This window comes from Anoplopoma fimbria, chromosome 13, assembly GCF_027596085.1.
Source record: "Anoplopoma fimbria isolate UVic2021 breed Golden Eagle Sablefish chromosome 13, Afim_UVic_2022, whole genome shotgun sequence".
Classification (NCBI taxonomy): domain Eukaryota; kingdom Metazoa; phylum Chordata; class Actinopteri; order Perciformes; family Anoplopomatidae; genus Anoplopoma; species Anoplopoma fimbria.
In genome coordinates this window covers 7,472,255-7,495,022 of record NC_072461.1, presented here as the reverse complement: position 1 = coordinate 7,495,022, position 22,768 = coordinate 7,472,255, and the positions used below count along the sequence as shown (strand labels likewise).

General features: G+C 42.2%; 3 protein-coding genes across 5 annotated transcripts in view; 2 read left to right on the top strand and 1 right to left on the bottom strand.

Annotated features, from left to right (window-relative positions):
* dock8 (dedicator of cytokinesis 8) overlaps nt 1–620 on the bottom strand; it is a 51,550-nt gene extending 50,930 nt beyond the window's left edge. For both annotated transcript variants that reach the window (XM_054611742.1, XM_054611744.1), the window contains exon 1: nt 473–620. In XM_054611742.1, coding sequence (XP_054467717.1) covers nt 473–525 — 53 coding nt within the window. In that variant the 5' untranslated portion in view covers nt 526–620. The remainder of the gene's footprint in view (nt 1–472) is intronic.
* Nucleotides 621–4,645: 4,025 nt separating this feature from the next.
* On the top strand, nt 4,646–18,357 carry cbwd (COBW domain containing). Of its 2 annotated transcripts, none has more exons than XM_054610162.1 (16): nt 4,646–4,750; nt 5,105–5,240; nt 5,395–5,481; nt 5,775–5,871; nt 6,244–6,335; nt 9,167–9,226; nt 9,588–9,625; nt 10,820–10,866; nt 11,443–11,529; nt 11,714–11,758; nt 12,348–12,404; nt 14,750–14,801; nt 16,662–16,730; nt 16,815–16,880; nt 17,021–17,147; nt 17,748–18,357. In XM_054610162.1, exons 2-16 carry the CDS (start codon nt 5,126–5,128, stop codon nt 17,819–17,821), a joined length of 1,113 nt encoding a protein of 370 aa, XP_054466137.1. In that variant the 5' UTR covers nt 4,646–4,750; nt 5,105–5,125; the 3' UTR covers nt 17,822–18,357. The 2 variants fall into 2 exon arrangements, with proteins under 2 accessions (XP_054466137.1, XP_054466138.1); XM_054610163.1 differs by having other exon boundaries at nt 5,098–5,240.
* A 1,910-nt stretch (nt 18,358–20,267) lies between these two features.
* On the top strand, nt 20,268–21,341 carry foxd5 (forkhead box D5). Its single transcript, XM_054611667.1, has one exon. It carries the CDS (start codon nt 20,268–20,270, stop codon nt 21,339–21,341), a length of 1,074 nt encoding a protein of 357 aa, XP_054467642.1.
* The last annotated feature ends 1,427 nt before the right edge of the window (nt 21,342–22,768 follow it).

Sequence of the window (22,768 nt, the reverse complement as noted above, 5' to 3'; positions counted from 1 at the left end):
ATAGCTGCTCTAAAGGTTAGTCAGACCATACACACCACAGGAAATGATCATATTAGAAAACAATAAATAGAGGATCAGCATCCTCGTGAGGAGGAAATGATACTGATAAAATACAGATTTGTCAAAGTAAAGTAGAAGCCTCAGCATTGTTTGTCCACTTCAGAGTGTTAAAGGGAGAAGTGTGTCACATGGCTGTCTCTGTTACCAGAAGTTACCCAAGTCCTGGGAAAGTGGGAGAAAAGTGGGAGAAAAGTTGTCTGTTTCTTATCCTCCAGGCTGCCTTTTTTAACTAACCTGCGGTATTAACATTCACAACATGTGGCTGCCTGCTCTGTTGTTGAATCCTCTCCAACTGTCAAGGCTCCCTCCCTCCCCTCGTGTACCTCTGTGGAGGCACCAGTAGTTCACAATCACGACTTAAACTAAACCCGCCACCTAAACAAACCGGAGCTAACCCACAGGACGTGTTTACCTGTTGATTTTCAGAGCGAAAGCCCGTCGCTCCGCGCTGTTCAGAGAAGCCATCAGCGGGTCTGAAGTCCGGCTCGGCGGCGATGGCTCACTCTGTGTGTGCGTGTGTGTGTGTGTGTGTGTGTGTGTGTGTGTGTGTGTGTGTGTGTGTGTGTGTGTGTTGTGTGTGTGTGTGTTTTCCCTCCGCGGTCCTCTCCGCCGCCTCGCTGTCACCGACGCGCCGCAACGTCTCCTCGCTACGGCTCAACTGTCATGTCAACACGCATCTTGGTTGTGGCGGCAGCAGCAGCAGCAGCTTTCCTGGGTGTCAACTTCCGCATTTGATTTGAGCCATCCCGTGGAGAGAGAGAGCGCGCGAGAGAGAAAGAGAGGCGCGAGGGGTGGGAGGGGATGATGGGACAGTCTGGGTGAGACACGCGCGCTCCCTCGCTGCCGACATAAGCTTTTGTGTTTACAAGCAGACTCGGTTTTCTTCCCGCTCTCCCTCTATCGGTGGGTGAGCGAGGGTGAAATAAATGAACAAAAACAGTTTCTGAGAGTTAACCTTGATATTGATGAATATCAGGCGCGAATGGCACCAGTTATAACACGTTTTTATGTCAAATAAAGATAAAAGACATGTTTAATTGGCCTAACCTATAAACCCTGCAAGGAATTAAACAAAAATAAAAATCAAGTTTCCTTATATATATAAAAAATATGATAAAATGCTTCTGGAGTGAAATCCTAAAACCAGAAAAACTGTTTTGCACGTTCAGCTCCCGGGTTTTTGGTTAGATGTCTGAGATAAGCGTGTGCAAACAAGCCTAAGAGATGTTAACGTTTTGTTCTCATAACAGTCTTAAACTACGTTTGCAAATGTACCCTGCTGGTTAATTTCATTATTTTCACTATTAAATTCATTTATTTTTTTACTTCTGTCGAATGCATTCACGCTTCAACATTTGAGTTAATTTGTTAGGATTATCTTGCTTAACAAAATGTGTAAGTATCATAAACGTTTGAGTGCCACATTCCTTTTTTTTCTGCAATAATACAGATTCCAATGGGGCGAAAAAATGCATTGTCTTTTTGTCGAGGGAACCAGTGTGATTCCGGGTTGGCCTTAAACATACGTTACTCCTGCGGGGCATCTCAGATGGAGCTCACGATCACTGGTCTTCCTTGCATGTGCATGATATGGGAGTCATCTGTGTTTTTCAGAGGCCCCATCTGGCCACCTCTATGAAAGGTTTCTGGGGTCGCCACTGCTTCATTGAAAATGAATAGGTATGCAAATGTTGTTCACTTCAAAAATGTATCTCCCAAAACAGATGTGTCCCACTTCACTCTAAAGTCCATTCTCAGTGAATGTGAACGGAGGTGTCATGTTTCCATAAAACACATTAGTACAAAATATGCTTTTACGTTCAAGTCTTAAACTCAAAATTAAAGGTGAGTAAAAGCCTGTTAATGTCAAACTCTGCACACACATCATTCTGCACAGTAAAGCTCAGACGGAAGTGAAGTTATAAAAAGCAAAACACATTTTTGAGTGGAGGGGGACTTTAAAGGGAATTACCGATTTAAAGTTCAGTGCTCTCATCAATGGGAGCTTTCTGTTTTATTATGTATTTGCTGTTTCACATTTGCATGACAGTCTTGCACACAGGGCTGACAGGAGCTTCCTACCCAGTGATGTCATCATGTCATCGTTATCCCAGTTTTGGCTTTGAACCCATTTTTAACAAACAGACAGCTACAACCTGAGGGCCTAATGGTACAGTCAAACCGGATTTCATCAGGTCAAATTACCTCATGTTCTGTGGTTTAAAGCCAGTTGGACAGGAAATAGCACTGGTACAGTTTTAAGCAAGACTAGCGTTCTAACAACAATATTCCACAAATTATAAATTAAACAGCTTCTTATCACACACTTGATTGTCAGTTCCTTGTTCTTTCCCCTGCTGCAACCAATCTCCATCCATCCATCTCCTTCCGCTTATCCGGGGCCGGGTCGCGGGGGCAGCAAGCTAAGGAGGGTCCTCCAGACGTCCTTCTCCCCAGCAACACTTTCCAGCTCCTCCTGGGGAACCCCGAGGCGTTCCCAGGCCAGACGAGATATATAATCTCTCCAGCGTGTTCTGGGTCTACCCCGGGGCCTCTTACCAGTTGGACGTGCCTGGAAAACCTCTAAAGGAAGGCGTCCAGGAGGCATCCTGATCAGATGCCCGAGCCACCTCAGCTGGCCCCTTTCGACGCGAAGGAGCAGCGGCTCTACTCCGAGCTCCCTCCGGATGTCTGAGCTCCTCACCCTATCTCTAAGGCTGAGCCCAGCCACCCTACGAAGGAAGCTCATTTCGGCCGCTTGTATTCGCGATCTCATTCTTTCGGTCACTCATTTCGGCCGCTTGTATTCGCGATCTCATTCTTTCGGTCACTACCCAAAGCTCATGACCATAGGTGAGGGTTGGAACGTAGATGGACTGGTAAATCGAGAGCTTTGCCTTTCGGCTCAGCTCCTTCTTCACCAAAACGGTCCGGTACAACGCCCGCATCACTGCTGACGCTGCACCAACCGCCTGTCCATCTCCCGCTCCATTTTACCCTCACTTGTGAATAAGATCCCGAGATACTTGAACTCCCTCGCTTGGGGCAGTGACTCACTCCCAACCCAGAGGGTGCAATCCACCGTTTTCCGGAAGAGAACCATGGCCTCAGACTTGGAGGTACTGACTCTCATCCCGACCGCTTCACACTCGGCTGTGAACCGCCCCAGTGCGTGCTGAAGGTCACGTTCTGAAGAAGCCAACAGAACCACATCATCTGCAAAAAGCAGGGATGCGATTCTGAGGTCCCCAAACCGGAAACTCTCCTCCCCCGGCTGCGCCTTGAAATCCTGTCCATGAAAATCACAAACAGGATTGGTGACAATGGGCAGCCCTGGCGGAGGCCAACACACACTGGGAACAAGCTCGACTTTGTGCCGAGTATCCGGACACAGCTCTCACTTTGGTCATACAAGGACCGAATGGCTCGTAGTAACGAACCAGGTACCCCATATTCCCACAGTACCCCCCACAGGACTCCCCGAGGGACACGGTCGAAGGCCTTCTCCAAGTCCACAAAACACATGTAGACTGGATGAGCAAACTCCCATGCACCCTCCAGCAGACCTGCAAGGGTAAAGAGTTGGTCCGCTGTTCCACGTCCAGGACGGAATCCGCATTGCTCCTCCTGAATCTGAGGTTCGACAATCGGACGGAGCCTCCTTTCCAGCACCCTGGAGTAAACTTTCCCGGGAGGCTGAGCAGTGTGATACCCCTATAATTGGAGCACACTCTCCGGTCCCCCTTTTTGAAAATGGGAACCACCACCCCGGTCTGCCACTCCACAGGCACTGTACCCGACTTCCACGCGACAGTGAAGAGACGTGTCAACCAAGACAGCCATAATATACTCTCCATTCTTTAACATTACTTTTTTTTGATTAGCCTTTGTATGCTTTTTTCCCAAGGGACTTTATGAGTTTTTATAAATACATTACAGCCCCCTTTGTCCTTTAAATATCAGCAAAGAAATCCATAGTGTTTACAGTCAGGGGGTAGCCACCATACCATGCAAGCCATAATCTAACATCCAATTTAATAGACCATCCATATGTTGATCATTGTGTTTTTTAAATTGCATTATTATTGTTTAATTATTTTATAATAATTATTTTATTATTGTTTTTATTATTTTTTACTTTTATGCTTTGTACTATACCAAGCTCATTTAGAAAATGATAATACTGCAAGTCAGTGGTATTATACATTGTGTTTATAGTTTAAGTTACACGTTATTGCACTGTGGCACAATGATATTACTATAACATCCAGAATCTAAAATCTAAAAGTGTTGAAGGATGACTATATATTTTTGCTGGTGTCATGTATTTCTGGCAGGTTTCTGTCGCCCTCTTGTGGTTGATACTTGTCATCACATCAGAGTAATGCTCCCTGAGAAAGCTGTAGCTGGAACGGACAGTAACAAAATGTTTGTGTATTTATTGTCAAAAAGTTGTTATCTTTATTTCTTCGTGGGTTGACTCCAGTATTACTTCTAACTTTCTTCCGGTCCTGGAGAATTTCTGTTCCGACCAAATGTGAACGAGAGCGGAACCATTGTCGTCGAGTCAGGATTTGAAGGGGAGCCTCTACAGTGTCGCACGCTGTCAAAACAGAAATCCACAGCAGTGTAGAAGCTATCACATTTGGTGGAAACTTTAAATATCTGCATCCAATAGAGGAACAGTCAGGTAATTATTTTATAGCCGCCGAAAATGAAGAGAAATCGGTTTGTTTGGCTGTCGTGGCGTCGTGGTGCGTTGAGCAAGTATTAACAGGAGATTAAGTCCATGTGAATTGTGCTCATTCAGTGAATACACTCTCTTACTACTACGATACTGAGGCGAGAGGGTTGATGTTGTTCTTTTGCATTTTCTGTGATGTTAAGGATTTTCATCTTTATAACAGACAAATAACTAATCCGACTCAATATCTTAATATGTGAAGTATATGATGCTTTTGAACCATATTTGTTTTACCCTCCCTTTTGTATAATCCAAATCGTACATTGATTTATTAGACGTGTTTCTGTGCTGAGTCATCAGGTCCAGCTTGTTATTTCTGTCATGGATGGCATGGTGATGGAGGAGGAAGATGACTGCCCGGAGTTGGTGCCCATCGACACCCCGCCTGGTCCTCCTGCAGATCAGATACCTGTCACCATCATCAGCGGCTACCTCGGTGAGAGACTTACTGCACTCAGCTTTAAAGATGAGATTATAGTCTCAGACACTAGTGTCTCATCACAACCATTAGCTGGTGCAGAGTGTTGTTCAATTTATAATCGATCAGCTTTAGGCTTCCTCATCATTTCTTTGTGTTCGTTTCGTTGTAGGTGCTGGCAAGACTACACTACTGAACTATATCTTAACAGAACAACACAACAAGCGGATTGCTGTCATTCTCAATGAATTTGGAGAGGGTAAACTAATAATGTCCTTCAGAGAAATCAAAATTACTAGTAGCATCAACTGATTTTTTGTTAATCTCAAACAAAGATGCTTTGTTGAAGTATATACTTTATGTCTGGCTGATGATTGTTGTGTTACTCCCTCAGCCTTCCACAAGAGAGCAGCATAGTAGCAACTTTGCCTGCATATGAAAGAAGCTCATAAAATCCTTGCAAAATAAACAGCGATATGGCATCTTTTGTAGAAAATGACTGTCAGCTAATCTCATTCAGTTTTTTCGTCCTTTGTCATCGTCCGCCTGCAGGCAGCGCCCTTGAGAAGTCCCTCGCAGTGAGCCAGGCAGGCGAGCTGTATGAGGAGTGGCTGGAACTGAGAAATGGCTGCCTCTGCTGCTCTGTAAAGTATGTAGAGTAACTATAGTCCAGCAGGTGTTAGAGTGTTAATTAAAACAGAAACTAAAGGGTCAACTTGTTGCTTTGCCTTAGTTTCAAATAAGTTAAAATCTTAAGTTAATGCCTCACCTTTTTACATCTGTTTGTGCTGCTGTGCTAATGAGGGTATAAGTACACAGTATTCATGTTTTATAGTTATTTTCTTGAGGTATAATGTATATCTGGCGTCCGGTTCTTATAACACAACACATTCTCACTTCATATTACAGTTCGTACTGTGTGACCGTATACATAAAGCAAGTTGTGTCTTTTGTTGACATTTTGTTTAAGAGTTCTGCATATCCTATTATTAATCACAGTGTCTTTTCCTTAATTCTTTAGGGACAACGGCCTTAAAGCCATCGAGAACCTGATGGAGAAGAAAGGAAAGTTTGACTACATCCTGCTAGAAACCACAGGACTCGCTGATCCAGGTACCACACATTCTGCAAAATTTAAATAGAAGAATTTATCTAAAAATTGTGTATTTGATTATTTTTTTATTCAAGTTCTGCCCTGGGGATCCTATAGACAGTTATATGCCTCCGGTTGAAACTTCATGCGGTTTCACTAGAGGCACACAACACAGACATTTGACAGTCAGCTGGCAACAGCATTTATTATTTGTTATCATTGTACAACAGGGTTTGAAGTTTGTTGTCCTGTTTTTCTACAGAAGACAAACAAAAAAACAACTTCTATATTATACGTGTAGGATGAACTAAGGAGATCACAGCCTGAGGGAATAAGCTGCTCTGAGGTCTGGTGGTACGGTAGCTGATACCTCTGTATTTATTGGCAGGCAGGAGCAGGGTTGACACGCTCTGGCTAGGGAGGTTATTCTCTCCTAATATCCTTTGGGCTTTTTGCAGGCACCTCTTGTCATGATGCTTCTATTGCTCTTCTTTAAAAGCTAAAAAAAGACCTTGGCACACAAATCTATCCTTCTTAGGAATACAACCATTTATGAGCTTACTTTACCAGGATGGATATGTGTGATGAACATGTCAGGTAGTTTGTGATTTAGATTTCCAGGATCTTAAAGCTGTTAACTTGCGCCACTTCAGCCCCATTGGTGTAGACAGGGGTGTGTGTCTTTGCCTCATTCTTTCAGAAATCAAAAATCAACCCCCTGGTTTAAGTGACATTGAGCAGTGGGTTGCTCTCCGAGCACCACCCTGGAAGAGTGTTGAATTTCTTTCTATAGGAAGTCTGATCGTTGTTTGTGATCTAGCTGACGACGGTGGTATCATCTGCAAACTACACAAAAGAGTTCTCTTCATCTTGGGGCTAGAATATTCAAGGATTTCAATCCTTGAATCACTCATTACTAATCCATACCTTACAGGCCTCTTTGAATGGGCTCTCCCACCACTGGCCCTCATGATCACAAAAGATCAGCAATAAAGATTTTTCGAGAGATAGGATCCATACGTTCTCTCCCTGAAAACCTTGCAGCCAAAAATGCTGCATTCAGGAGCAGCCATCAGTATTACAGCGATACTTTCTGGACTGAAGCAGACAGGTCTGCAAGGGAACAAACGAGTTGACAGGTGTTCAAATCTGAAATGTGGACAGTAGTATACTTGATCGATTGACTGTGCAGACTGTTTCTTCTCTTTGGTACAGTGTGTTTTATTGTTTGTTTTTATGCCCAGGACTCACTAGAAAGCAGTTTTGAAATTGAGTGCATTTAATTTGATTAGTATAAATGATTTGTATGTATAGATGTTAATGAACAAGCAGTTAGAGTTAACTAGTGGATGTCCACTAATAATATCCCCATTCTGGACGCTACTATATATAAGTGCATACACTTCGACTTCAGACTGTCTCCGTTTATAGTCTCTTCTATATTTTCATGTTACTCGGGAAAACTTATTCCTGGCACAATGTTTAGGGACGACTTATGGATCAAGCAAAGCCTTCTTCTCTCTGTGTGTCTCAATGATGGTTAAACCCCATGCAGATTTCTTTTTAAAGCCCACATCTAAAGTGAAACATTTTGTAACTCTGAGGACTAGACTTGTGCTGCTGTGACAGGAGCATCCAAAGAGCCTATTTCCATCAGGGCAGCCCAAAAAAAACCAACAGAGCTGTCCGTTCAGCTCTCAGCTTTGAATCAGGAAATCAATATCAGGCCGATACAGGGCGAGCGCCGTGGCAGTCAGGGCGTGTTGCTAAGTGACAGGTGTCAGGAGGTGTCGGCGTGTGCAGACACACACCACTTGGCCTCGCCGACAGAACCAACGGAGCACGCTCAGACCGGGGCGGTTCTCACTCCTCTGCCCTGTCATTGGCTGAGACAGGCTCGTTATCGACTGGGACAGGTCTGTCATTGGCCCCGGCAGTGCTGTCAGTCATAGAGGCTCCCGGGGGATTCTCCCCTTCCATTCAGGATGGCGTTGGATGAGTTGTGTGAAACATGCCACTCAAAAAACAGTGTTTTCATTACGCACCCATCAAATATTTACAATGCTTTCTTATTCTCGCTTGGCCGTTTGACAAAAGTGCATTATGTGAACAAGCTGTGGCTGGCATGGTAACATAGGGTCTTGTAATAACCGCGTTCACAGGAAGATGGAAACAAACCAAATGTACCAGCAGGAGATAAACAATTGAAAGCTTCTGATATTGGTTTTATCTGCTCCACAGAGCTCTGACTGAAAAGAATGCACCAAGAGTTTCTGTAAAAACTGCAATGCTGACTTTAAAAAACAGAAACTCAAGATAGGGATGTCATTAAATGTAGTTAATTCATTTCAAGTTGACATGATTACATTATTAAAACATTAATCCTATGTCACTTATCAAGAAAAAAATGTAAAATAAAGGCTTCTTAAATGTAACTTTTGCTGCCTTTTTTCTGTTTTATATTATTGTAAGTCATTTGAAGATGTTACCTTGCACCTGGGAAATTGTGATGGGCATGTTTCACTATTTTTTGACATGATTAAATGATAAATTGAGGGCAGTTCTTCAATTTAACCAGCAATGAAAGTAACAATTGTCTGCATCCATGAATTCATTTAAATAGTATTATATTAAAGTATTAGCAATATAACATAGTTCGTTTTTTTCGTTGATTCCCCAAGAATGATTGTGTAATTTGTAGATTGGCTCTTTCAACGGAACCAGCAGAAAACATTTTACGTCATCAGCTTTGTTAATTGAATCAATCATCTCTGATGTCATCTGTTACATTTCCTGTCCTTTGGATTTGTATGAGTTTACTATCTAACATATAGTTCATGTCTTTTGTTAGGAGCCGTGGCCTCCATGTTTTGGGTCGATGCAGAGCTCGGCAGTGACATCTACTTGGATGGTAAGATATTTGTAATCACAGAGTGTTTTTTGTATATCATGCAGTGAATTTGGTGGTGGGAATTCTCTTTTTGCTTGATGGAACCATACATTTTGGTGCTGCCATTTAAAGAAATGATACAGATAAATAAAAGTGACAAACTTGTTACTAGTCTGCTTGTGTGTGTGTGTGTGTCCTCACCCTAAATACTCAGCTGTCCGCTCTGTTGTGACAGGCTAGCTGACCAAAAGTGGACTTCCAGTAACTCAGAGAAAGGGCTTTAGACAAACGGACAAAACTAAACACCAAAAGGCAATTCAGAAGAGAATGTGCAAAAGTTGTGGCACAACATTTGATCCACTGATCCTTTTGTTCATCCTAGGCATCGTCACTGTCATCGACGCCAAGTATGGACTTCAGGTACGTGAAGATGTTCAAGAAGCTTCTTTCATGCTTGTTGCTAGTTTCATCTTCAAAGATGTCTGTAAATTGAATATATTTGGGATTTGGACTCTTTGACAAATATAACAGGCACTTAAAGTTGTCACTCTAGACTGTGTTACATTATGATGTGTATTTTTTGCATTTCCTTGACATTTTATAGCCTCACTGATTAATCCATTGGTCAAAAACTTATTCAGCATTGAAAGTAATCATTTTTGCATTAAAGCATCAGCAGTGTTGGCCTCTGAGAAATGATCGAATACATTGTGCTTATTGTGACTTTAAAATCCAAAATAAGCTGTTAAACTTGTGAGATTGTTCCCCAGTGAATAGCAGCACACACACACATCCTGCCCTCCCTGTGCTATTTAAAAGAAACAGGGCAAGTGACACCTAGATAATGGGCTCTAATTTGAAGGTGTCATACTCAGTGAGGTGACACATTTCATGGCCTGTAGGTGCTACTCTGACTTCTCATTGGAGAGAGACAAGATGAGGGAAATAATACCAGAAGGAAGGAGCAGATTAACTGATAGTGAAGGAGTAATTGATATCGGAGATGTGACCATTGTAATAGGGCTGTCACATCCACTCACCTGCCTTTCCCCTCTTCTGTCTGAGAGGTTTTTGAAGTTGGCCTTACACCCTCTGAAAGGCCTTTTTCTCTTTGGTACAGAGGTCGTTGACATAAAAAAAAAGCAGCAAGTGGCTATTCTATTAAGGTTTTTTTAAACATTTTTGTCATAGGTTCCCTCAGAGATGAAGCGGTGACGATGCACGCAGTGACAGATTCATGTCAGATTGACGCTCAGGGGTCATGATCCAGATTAACACCTCCTGCGCTCTCTGTGGTTACATATTAAACTGTTTTGGAGAACGCTGCTCGCATCCCCAGTGATGGTCACAAGACACAAGTGGGAAATAAAAAAAGCCATCTCCTGTGGATTCATGTGTTGAGAAAGTCACGCACTTCAAAAAGATGAAAGACAGGCCTTTCTTTTACCAATTTACCTGTCACATTTTTTGTTGGCTGTTGCGAACATTAGCCAATATTTATTTATTTCTTCACTAGTGTGCTTAAAGTTTTAGGCTCAGCTGGAGCATTCCTCTTTTTCCTTTCATTTCCTTGCTGCATGTGTGAGTTATGTCCACTGTCTCTGCTTTCTGTAGCAACTAACAGAGGAAAAAGCGGATGGACTCGTCAATGAGGCAGCCAGGTATGTTTGCTGAACTTTTTTTTACATGAATAAATAGACAATTTGGGAGATACACCTACTCCCCTTCCTACAGAGAGAAACCACACTGCCTTTTCACACTTTGAGAGATTAAACAAACTAGATAAAACATCTAATTTAGTGAGCCAAAGAGAAGCAGTTAGCTGTTTCCCCCTGTTTCTGATCGTCTGCTAAGCTAAGCTAACAGGCTGCTACTTGGTGTTGTCCTCTGCAAATCGTTGTCCACCACACTACGTCTCATAACATGCTGTTGACCGTACTCTTGCCACCCGCCTGTCCGTCTCCCCGGTCTCTCTCTATTTGTCTCTTCCAGCAGCTGTGTGGTGTTGTTGTTGAACAAATACACTGATGAAGAAAAGACCAGTTGCATGACCCTTTGCATTCTCTGTCTTTGTTTGTGTTTTCACCTCCAAACTAAACAGCGCTCAGCTCCCCATTTGAGTCTGGCATGAGCCACCCACAGCCACCCACACGATGACTGCATCGTCACATGATTTTAGACATGATCTTAAAAAATTAAGATCGCACAGAAGTTATATAAACTTTATGTCTTTTTAGGCAGATTGCTGTCGCTGACCTGACCATAATCAACAAGACAGACCTGGTGAATGAGGAGGAACTCGCTCAAATCCGAGAGGCGGTCAGGTCAGCCTCACACATGTTCTGTGTTTTTATCCATGCTCTTGTGTTTTCTTTTTGGGTAACTTTGGCACAACAGCACATTTGACCACTCTTATTAGGTCAAGAAGAACAAAGGTTTAGGGGGATAGTGGAGTAGGAACAAGGTCCAATTTATCTAAGCGTTAAACTTGTTTTCCTTTCACTTCAGGTCTGTAAATGGTCTCGTCAAGATTCTAGAAAGCCAGAGGTCAAGGTACGTTTTTCAAAAAGTATATATATTATTTGGTTTTTGAGAGTGTGTATGTAGCTTTGTACCAGGTTCCCTGCTTTGTTTGAACTCCACGTGCTGCTCCTGCTCAGATCTTTATATCAAAGATAAAGCAGTTCAGGCGTGACATTGTTCAAGAGAAACCCCAACACACACACACACACGTTCACATACACAAACTGCTGCACCCTGAATAAACACCAAACCTTCAGTGGTGTTCAGTTACCCACAAGTCTTTGCTCTTTGACCCTGGGTCTTCAAGTTGAGATGGTTGCATGTGTGAGAATGCTGTGTGTGCAGATATGTGTGTATACGCGTCCTCTGTGTTAGCGTGTTGTGTGTTGTTGGACACAGGTAGCATCTGGCTAACACAAGCAGTGTGTATCAAAGGTTTGGGTGTGTGTCAGATCTGCTCTTGCCCCCCCGCAGAGTCCAGGGTGAACAGATGAAAGACAACGTGCAGTGAGGGGTTAATCGGAAAAACATTACCACAACTTTTTAGCTTGAGTCAGTTCACTCGGTTACCCTGAATGTTAGTTTTAGCCAACTAATGATCAGTGATCTTCTTCCACAGGGTGAATCTCTCTGAGGTGCTGGATCTGCATTCCTTCGACAGTAAGGATGGAGCAAAGTGAGTTGGTTTTGTCCTGTTTAGTTCATGTACACAGAATGTAGTAATTAGAAGACAAAAAAAATTGTAACGGCCAAGAGATTTAATTCTTAAAAACAGTAATGTATTTTTAAGCCTAGTCACGTAAACATTCATGAGGATCCCTGAAACTTGGTTGTGACCCAAAATAAGTATAGACTGCGGCATTTTATATTTGGATAAAAACATTGCCAAAAACTGCCTGTGCTTTCGGACAGAAAAGGGATGTAGCAGTGACACATTTTTCTGATTTACATATAAAGAAATTGCCACATGTTTCTTTACAAATGAGGCAAAAACAATATGGTCCGCTCTCAAGAAAATAACTCAAGTACTTGTCACTTCAGATGCTCATCACTGTATGCTTGAGGCGGATACCAATGTCGAATTTCAAAAGTTTTACTGGGATGTAACACCTGATATTCTTTTTTTTGTTCAATATAGATTTATGATATGATATACTCTATTTGATAAAATAAGAAAGAAAGAAGGGGAAGAAAATATTTATTGAGCTGGTCTTTTCACGGCTGAAAAGTAAACTTTTTCTCTCTATTGGACAAAATATTAAAGGGAAACACTGTTTTTAAATTGCCTTGAACAAGTCTTTTGCATTTCTTCACTGCAATTTCTTATCGTTGACATACTGTATACTCTAATACCCACGTGTCCGCTGATAATATAGTACCTGTCGTGCTCTATTAGAAAACTTGCAGTGAAAGATCAAGACCCGTTGGACTGCATCGACAGCCTTTGTTTCTGGTCGGTCTGAACCGTGTACCCAGCGGTCTTTGATACTGTTGCTCATCATGTTTCTCTCTAATTAACACACTCTTTTATTGAGCGTCCCCCTGTTACACCACAGGGTGGTCATCATATTGTATCCCCTGTAGAATGTCATGCTCATGAATAGAGTCAGTGTTCATCCTTTCATGTGAATGAAACGGGCCGCGGTGTTAAAGCTCTCTTACATGCCCTCGGTCAGTGTCTCTGAGACCAGCTGCGGAGGATTAGAGCCGTGTGTGTCCACTGGCTCCCGAGGAGTCCCCCTTGTCCCAACAGATAGCTCCTTTCCCCCTGCCTTTGAGAGTCCAAGCCCCTCCTCCCCTCCGTCCCACGCTGGCTGTTTGAAGCGGCCCCCCGCCGCTCCGCCTGTGTGGTACTAACAGCACGCGGGGCTCAAGCTGCTGGACGCTGCATTTAGCCTCCTTGTGAGGTCAGGGAGAAGGGGGAGGATGAGGAGGTCTGATGGGGAGAACAAGGGCCGGAGTTTGTTTGGGGGTGGTGGTCGGTGTTTTGTAGGATTTAATTGCCATTTCTAAAGTTTTCACAAGTCCATTCAGAGCTGTGTCATTAAGCACTGATACAGCATGCAGTGTATTTTACTGTGGGACAGAACACAAAAGCCTAAACTGTGTAGAGCAGCAGAGAAATGAAAGAAGGTGGAGAAGAGACATTTTAGAAAAAGTACATTTATTGCTTCAGATGGTCATTAAATGTAACCTGAAGAAAAGCCTCTGTAATATAAAAAATCTGTCACTAAGAAAGATGAGTTACAGCTAAAGCAACGTTACACAGAAATGTCATAAGATATGTCACAAATCCAAATTTAAAATGAAAAGAAATTATAAATGAATTAATACAATTCGATTTAATACAATCATGTTAAATATTTGATCCAATAAACAACGTCAATGGCAGCTTCAAACAGTGGTAACCTCATTTTAGCCCATGGCACTGGTTGCCAAATCCTGCATGTATGAATGCTAGCACTGTATCCTCAAAAGAGTAGAGTTAAGTTATATAGAGAGCAGAAATGGTAGAACCACTGCGGTTAAACAACCTAAGAGTTGTTTAAAACCATAGAAGGTAACTCCGATCGATCCAAAACAATAACTTTATGAGCCGAACACATCGAGATTTTAAAGAACCCCAAAATATCAGCAGCCAGATTAGAGAGCACACACTCTCTGCAGCAATATTTAGATACTTATAATAATAATAATAATCATAATATAAGAAATATTATAATTATTCTTTCTATCTTTCTGTTGACACAGGGTGTAAATGCAGCTCAAACATTTTTAAAAATGCCATAAAATCCCAAAATGTAGCTCTGGTCAGTCCATCATAACTCAATGTGCAAAAACAGCCATGTAGTATAGCTTACATATAAATCTGTTTAATATTTTTTAAATGTATAAAATGACTGTATTTAGTTATGGTAGTAAATGCAGCATGGTTATCTTTGAGTCTTTTGAAGTGAAAATCATGCTGGATTAAACTGGACAATTATGTAATAATGTTTATTGTTTCTCTCCTCTGAACAGTCTCGCAGAGAAGCTCCAGCTTGTGAAAGACACAAGACCACATCTTGACAAGGTATTGTTCCTATGCCCCAAACACCATCTAGTTTATTCTTTCATTCATTACCTACCCATGCTTATGCCTCTCTTATAGTTTTCCTTGTTTTGTTTGCTAATTTATTTCAACACGTCATTTCCTACTAGATAAAGGGAATGCATTCTTCTGAGGCTAACATTGTGCCTTGCATTCCCCCAGGCTGTGACACTGGAGTGAAAACTCCCTCCCTGCTCTGGTTTTTTGTTTTGAGGTCGACTTGAGGCTTTTGATGTTTCCTTCTCACCCAGTCTCGGTTCCTACGCAGCATCATAGACATTCAGTAGACTGGGCACGCTGTGTTGGCTAGACTGACGAGAGACTCGGCTTCGTGTTATGGCTTTACAGTTGTTTGAACAGAATCCAGATGTCATAAAAACTAATAAATGGTTCACAGTTTAATTAGCGGTTGAATGTCAGATGTGGATGGGAAACCTCTGGTGCACCATTTTATAACAAAAGACACAATCTATCTCCAATATACAAACTTCAGTTAAGTCCAGCTCTTTTCAAAAAAGTTGTAAATTATGAAAATATATTTATTCCAGGATCAGTCCAATACCATTTGTCTTGATGCTTTCATCAGACCAGATGACTCCTCGCAGCAATTAGGCCTCATCTTGTGCTTTAAACCCATGACCTTTTATCACAGGATGAGCAGAGATGAGGGTTGTTTGTGTGGGTAAATAACGCCATTGTTGTCTGTTTTCTACAAGTTCCCTTTCCCGCATGAAGCTCAACCTTCCCTCCGGACCCTCCCCCCATTCTCCCCCTCCTCCTCCTCCTCTTCCCCGCGTTGCTCTTTTCATGTAAATGAGAATGCTGTTTTTCTGTTGTTATACCAAATGACAAGGAAGTGTGTAACCTTAACACTCCAACACAAAACCCCCAAATATCTACAAAGTGCCCTTCTAATGCTGTAAGGAAGTATTGAGAGGTGTGTGTGTGTGTGTGTGTGTGTGTGTGTGTGTGTGTGTGTGTGTGTGTGTGTGTGTGTGTGTGTGTGTGTGTGTGTGTGTGTGTGTGTGTGTGTGTGTGTGTGTGTGTGTGTGTGTGTGTGTGTGTGTGTGAAAAAAAAAGAGCGAGAAAGGGGGGGATGTAGGCAGATGAAGAGAGGTTTCAGGTGCCGAGTGGAGTTGTGGTTTTTGACACGGTCATTGACAAAGTCATCAGCCGGGGCGTAAAAACACTCCTTTTGTTTAACGTTCATAATGACTTTGCAGGTTTCAGTGAACTGAGAAAATATGTTAAAATATATGTTAAAATGTAATCAGTGAACTGTGGCTCTTAATTAAAGCCTGAAAATATATATCTCATAAGCATAAAAGCATTGATGGAAAGTACACTTATCCAAGTACTGTACTGGATTTTTAACATTTTATACTTCTAAACACTTCTACTCTACAAATTTTTCAAGGGAAATCTTGTACCACATATGATCAGTGTATAAGATATGCATTGTAATAAATTACCAAACAGTATTGAAAGTTGTTTAATATTTGACTTGGCAATATTAAAATGCTGCCTAAACATTACTTAATCAGGATTTAAAATATAAATAACTGCATATAGATTTTGCAAAAACACTTTGAATGGGCTATTGTGCTATAAAGTACATTGTGCTGATAAAACTTATGTGCTTTTTTGTGCTGTAAGATCAGATCAGATCCTTTTTCACACAAAGTGTAATGTATTTGTATTTCCGTGAGTGAAAAATGTTGGAACTTACTACAATTTTGAACCACAAATTCATCTATGCTTTTCTTCTGAAAACCACAACATGTCTTATTTGTTGTAAATACATTGATAGCAGTTTTACCTTGTATTTAATGTCTTCCTCAGAGTATTTTAACTGTGACGTTTGAAGTGGCCGGAGATCTCTGTGAGGATGCTCTGAATGTTTTTATCCAGGTTGGTTTCCCCTTTGCCATTACTAATTAGCTCTAACACAATACACCCCTTTGTAAAGTAAATACCCATTTTGCACTGTTTCAGGAGCTCCTATGGGAGAAGATGTTCAAAAACAAAGAGGGCCAACCCATGACTGTCATTCGGTTAAAGGTACAGTAACGCACAATAGTCACCCGAGTGGCAGCAGTGATCAATAACCGACGCTTTAATATCCGTATTAATCAGTTCCTAGCACTTCATTCAGGGTCCGTTAATGTGTCACTCGTGACTCGTGACTTGTGTGTTTTCAGGGCATAGTATCATTTGCAGGTAAAGCCCACCAAGTGATGCTGCAGGGGGTCCACGAGCTGTATGACCTGAATGAGACTCCACAGCTTTGGGAGGAGAACCCGCGGATCAACCGGCTGGTCTTTATAGGTGAAGACACGCACACTTCTTTATCATGTGTAAACCTGCATTATGCTTTATTTTATTCGTCCACAATTTCGTTAAAAGTGTCCCAGGAATTTCCTGTAATGGATGTCATTTGGTGCCATGATTTGGAAAATAGACCCACTCACTGCACAGCAGTTCAGCTGAACCTGTACAAATATAAAATTCATCAGCACACAATGAAACAAAATGGAGAGGAACGTTTTCAATAATGACTGAGTTTAAATGAGGTTTCAAGTGAGCTTTTCTTTCAAGGGAGATTATCTGGAAATCAACCACTAACTCAAGATTGAACTCTAAACTAAGGGAATCATATTTTTGTCTCAATTTCATCTATGATAAGTATTATATTACATTGTTCTTTCCAGTGAACTTTGGACTGACATTTTTAGGAAATTTCAAGGAAGTGACAGTACTGTAAAATAAAGCCTTTCTCATTTTTTTCACCTTTTGCGTTTGACTGCCGTGGGATGTCTCACTTGAGAACTGTCCACTATGATACACAACACATCTACGTCTGTTTGTGTCTGTGTGTGGTCGTGCTGTGTCAATGTTCTTGTCGCTTGTCTCCACTCTGTCCTGCAGGTAGGAACCTGGACAAGAACATTCTGCGGGAACAGTTCATCTCCACTGTGGTTGAAGGAGCACAGAGAATTTAGCCACAAACTCTTCTCTCCTCTTTGCATTGAAACCTGATGATTATGTGGCAGAGGTCATGGCTTTTGGCCATCCATAAATCTGGCAGCGTGTCTCAGACATTTACACCTTTCCTACGTCAGAGGATGGTTAAGGCTACAGTGGTGATCAATACAGTAGTTTCAAATTGTGATAATCCACAAATACCTGCTCTAAAAGCTACAGCATATCAAAGAGTGTTTATGTTGCTGTAGTGTCTGAGCTAAATGCTGTGTCACTCTGGAAATATACCCTGAAAATGGACTCTAAAATGTGAACACACACAAAGATGCAACAGATGCAAGGTCCAGAAATTTGAATCAACAAGATGGCTTTGTAAAATCTGCCATTTTTTAAAGGTTTGGACCAAAGTATTGTTAGTAAGTTGCAAAGTGACGCACACAACTTATCAAGTGTGGTACAAGACTGTACTTTGTAAACAAGTAGACTTGCTTATGTTTCTGGCTTTAAACATCCTGTAATTTTTAAATTATTCAAAATAAAAATAAAAATTCCTGAACATATTCTGGGACTGCTCTGATATACCTCAACAAAATAAATGTTTTTAACTGTTTGTAAAAATGGCCAGTTCTATCTGACAACGGCAGACCATTAACATAACAACAGACACAAAGTGTCTTTGTGTTAAAGTGGTAAGTTCACCATGATACTCAACAAAGTGTGAAAAATGCCTTAAGAGCATTAACATCTTAGCTTTAATTGTTATGAAACTCATACAAACTGTTTTTTTGTTTTTTTTAAACTTCTGCATCTAGTCAGAAGGCCGTGGTTATAATACAGAGTGTTTGTTTCACAGGTGTGATGACTCAGACATGGAAGGTAAAGTAATGTTTCCTAAAAACGCCTAAAATGTATAATTAGCTCTAATTATTTTTCATTAATATCTTGTGAGTGCCATGCAAACACGTTTTATTTTGATCTATGGATAAATGGGTGATCCATAGAAATTGTATTCAGCTTTCCACTACAGTGAAACTGTTGTTACTGGTTATGTTTAACCTTCAATTCAGAACTAGCTTTACTTGTGACCAATGGAGTTTTCATGGTTTTCTTTTAAATAAGTATTTTTGAATGATCTGGTCCTATTATTTAGCCTTACTTCAAAACACAGACTGTTTAACTGCATTTCAGACTAAATGTTGAATTGCGGCTTGAATTAAGTAGCAATATTTGACATATGACTGCCATTCTATTTTCTGCTATTTGTTACTCTGGCCTTTATTGGTACAGTCATGTGAGAACCATCTCTCTCTCACACACACACACACACACACACACACACACACACACACACACACACACACACACACACACACACACACACACAGTAGGCCAAGTAAGGTGAGGAAATAGGTGGAGTTTTCCCAACGTGGTCATTTGCAATGGAGATGGTTTGGCAGCACGGTTTTAGCACATATCCGCTGTAAGACCGGTTTGCTTTGAGGATTGCTCTGCTTATTCATCCCGGTCGTAAAGCCGAGCTGAGCCCTGTAGCCCAGAGCGCACCGCTCAGCTCGGCCGTTTCCTACTCGATTCTGATGCTGATGGCCTCGTTAAGGCCACTATTGCCTCTTTTCTCTGCTGGCTGCGGGAAGCCCTGCCACGGCCATTTTCATGGTCACACCACCTGCGGGCATCCAGAGGTGGCAAACTAAACGAACCCGCGGGGGTTCCGAGGTGGAGGTGGAGGTGGTGGTGGTGGTGGGGGGGACGACACTTCTTACCACTGGCTAGGCGTGGTGTTAAAACTCCCAAGAACATCCCACCTCCGACTGTGCTGCTGTATGTTCTGTAATATCAGATGATTACAATACCAAGGGGGTCAACTCGAACCTCACCACACACATCCATGTCTGTGGCATGTGCACATGTCAGACACCTAACAATGGCTCGCACACCAACCTATGTGAATGTGTACTGCAAGAGTGCAAAAAGTTATGAGCACTGTAGTGATCGGTACCCATCGAGGCATAAAAACAATGACTTTTTAGATATTGTTTTGGTTTTGTGTTGTCACTCATTGATACCGTTTAACAAATTCAAAATATATTCTGCCATATTTGCTCAAATACAACAATGTGAGCTTCCTTTGGATGAATAGGCCGTGCGTACTTCAGGACTACCCAAGCCCCCCCATCTGTGTGCTGTGGCTCCCCGCGGCGAGGGACCACTCTGATAGGTCCAGAGGGTTAATGGGACTGGCCTGAAGGACAGTGGTTTCCCAGCATATAAAGCCCCAGCCCTCCCATTCACAACAAATCGGTACACAAGGAAGAACCAGACTCTAAATGCGCCTTTACGCATGAATCGGGGCCTCTTGTGTTTAGTTTTTTTACGCACGGCGAACCGTGAATGCATCTTTGGCACAGTTGAGCTTTTGACGCGTTTCTGACCATTCAGCGTGTGACCATGACTCTGTCCAGTGAGTCTGAAGCTTCACAACACGCTGCTTTGCCTCTAGAAGATGATGAGATTGACATAGTGGGCGAGGATGTGCCTAGCCACGGGCACTTATATCGCAATGAGTGCTCCACGGACCCCGGGTCTTCTGCAGAATCCGGTCCAGAATTCGACTCTTCAGAGCCGGACTCCTCGGGGGAGAGCGAGAACAGTTTCTGCGCGGACCTGGCACCGTCTTCCAGGAAAGCCCAGAACAGCTCGGTGAAGCCTCCCTACTCCTACATCGCCCTCATCACCATGGCCATCCTGCAGAGCCCGGTGAAGAAGCTGACGCTGAGTGGCATCTGTGACTTCATCAGCAACAAGTTCCCCTACTACAAAGACAAGTTCCCCGCGTGGCAGAACTCCATCAGGCACAACCTCTCCCTCAACGACTGCTTCATTAAGATCCCGAGGGAGCCTGGGAACCCGGGCAAAGGTAACTACTGGTCTCTGGACCCCGCCTCGGAGGACATGTTCGACAACGGCAGCTTCCTCCGGCGAAGGAAGCGCTTCAAGAGAAACCAGCCCGAGTTTGGCAAAGACGGACTAATGTTTTATTCCAACTTGAACTGCTACCGGCCGTACGGGCAGCCATACTGCGTACCACGGGGCCAGGTGAGCCCCCCGCCCGCTGCTCCTCTCCGGTACGTGCCTCTGCAGGAGGGCATCATGATGCCTCCCTCCTCCTCCTATCACCTTCTGCCACAAACTTTGAACAGTCACGGGAAGTGCAGTGGGCCTAAAGACTTCAGATCGCAGCTGTGCGCAACAGAACCGGAGCCGAAGCCTGGCCAGCAGGCAAAGTGCTCCTTCAGCATTGACAGCATCATGCGCAGACCCTCCCCCATCGGTCCACACCACCCAAATCCACAGCAGAGCCTTCGCGGCGCTCTCGGGTACGGTCACCTCATGTCGGGCCCTGCTGCCTGCTTGCTCCCGACGCTCCTGCAGGTTCCCAGGACCCCGTTCTGCCCTCCTTCCATGCTGACCACTGCTCCTCTAAGAAACGAGCATCTCAGACTCTCTTACCATCACTGTTGAAGCATTGTTCAGTGTCCGTGTGTGTCTGATCCAGCTGTGAAGACACGTTGGTGTGGCTCATTTCTTAAAGAAATGTTTTTTAATTGCATGATATTTATGTGCGTTGACATTCAAAGTTATGTCTTTAAAGAAATATGTGTAAATAAGAAGAGTGGTAATATATATTTGTGAGTGTTGTTGCAGTTTAAACCATCGTTGTGTTGTTTTTTTTTGTTTTTCTTTTAATTAACGTGTCAAAATAAATGTCTGAAAAAGATCTGTGATGTTCCAAGCTCTTTATTCGGCTACTTAAAGCAGTCATTTGCAGTTTGTACATAACTGTTTTGGATCGGGGCGAGGTGGAATTATTATATTATTATTATTATTATTATTATTATTATTATTATTATTATTATTATTATTATTATTATTATTATAACAACAGCCTCGTACAAAAAGCACATGATATGAATTCTTCTCTGTCCACATTATGAAGTTAAAAACATATTAGGATTTTGTTATGCTGAGATGAAGGATCAGGTGTCAGTTTAGAAAGTTGAATTCTCTCCATTATTAAAGTCAAACGTTTCAATTAACAGGCCCACATCCTTCCATTCATCATTTGTTAAGGACACTAAACTATTGAAGAAGTCGACCCATCTATGTACAATCATTTGGCTGGACTTATGGAGATAAAATGATTGATATAAAACTTGAAATTGAAATGAATATTTTTTTCTTCCAACCAGCAGATTAGTAAGGAGGATACCAGCTCCAGTCGCGGTTGCTAAAAATGATTAAACTCGCTGATGTGAAATATTAGACTGTAATGTAAAAACATCTGCATGTAGTCCTCTTAACACATTGAAAGCTCACACATTTATCAAAATGAGTGGTATAATTAAAATGTATACAGTAATATAAATAATTAAAATATAAAAAAAAAAACGTTAAAGCATCTGTTCAGTTAGATAAAAGTTCTATGAAACGTCATAAGCGCTCTTTTATATGTACGAGAAAAGTGCAGTTCTTTCATCCTGCCACAAGGTCGCACTGTTTACCAAATATTAGAGCAGACATAGTGCAGACTGCTGCAGCCTTCTGGTGATGGACTGACCTTCTCGTGTAACAGCAAATAAATGCACGAGTCACAGATTCAATTTTAAAACCCACACAAAAATATGAATGCATGGATCATGCAAGAGTGGACGAGATGTGAAACTGTAGATCCTGAAACAAATCAGCTTCAAATTAGAAAGAAAAAAATAGTTTTTTTTATCTCAGAGCTCTGTCATTGTCCACTTATAAAGTCCTATAAGTGACTTACGCCTTCATACCAGGCAGTGTGGACAGCACAGACACAAGCAGTGTCCGGTTGCAGAACGGTCCCGACACAATTCCCCCTCCGCCATCGGTCAACGGGCTATTTTTGGCCAGAGGCTCAGCTG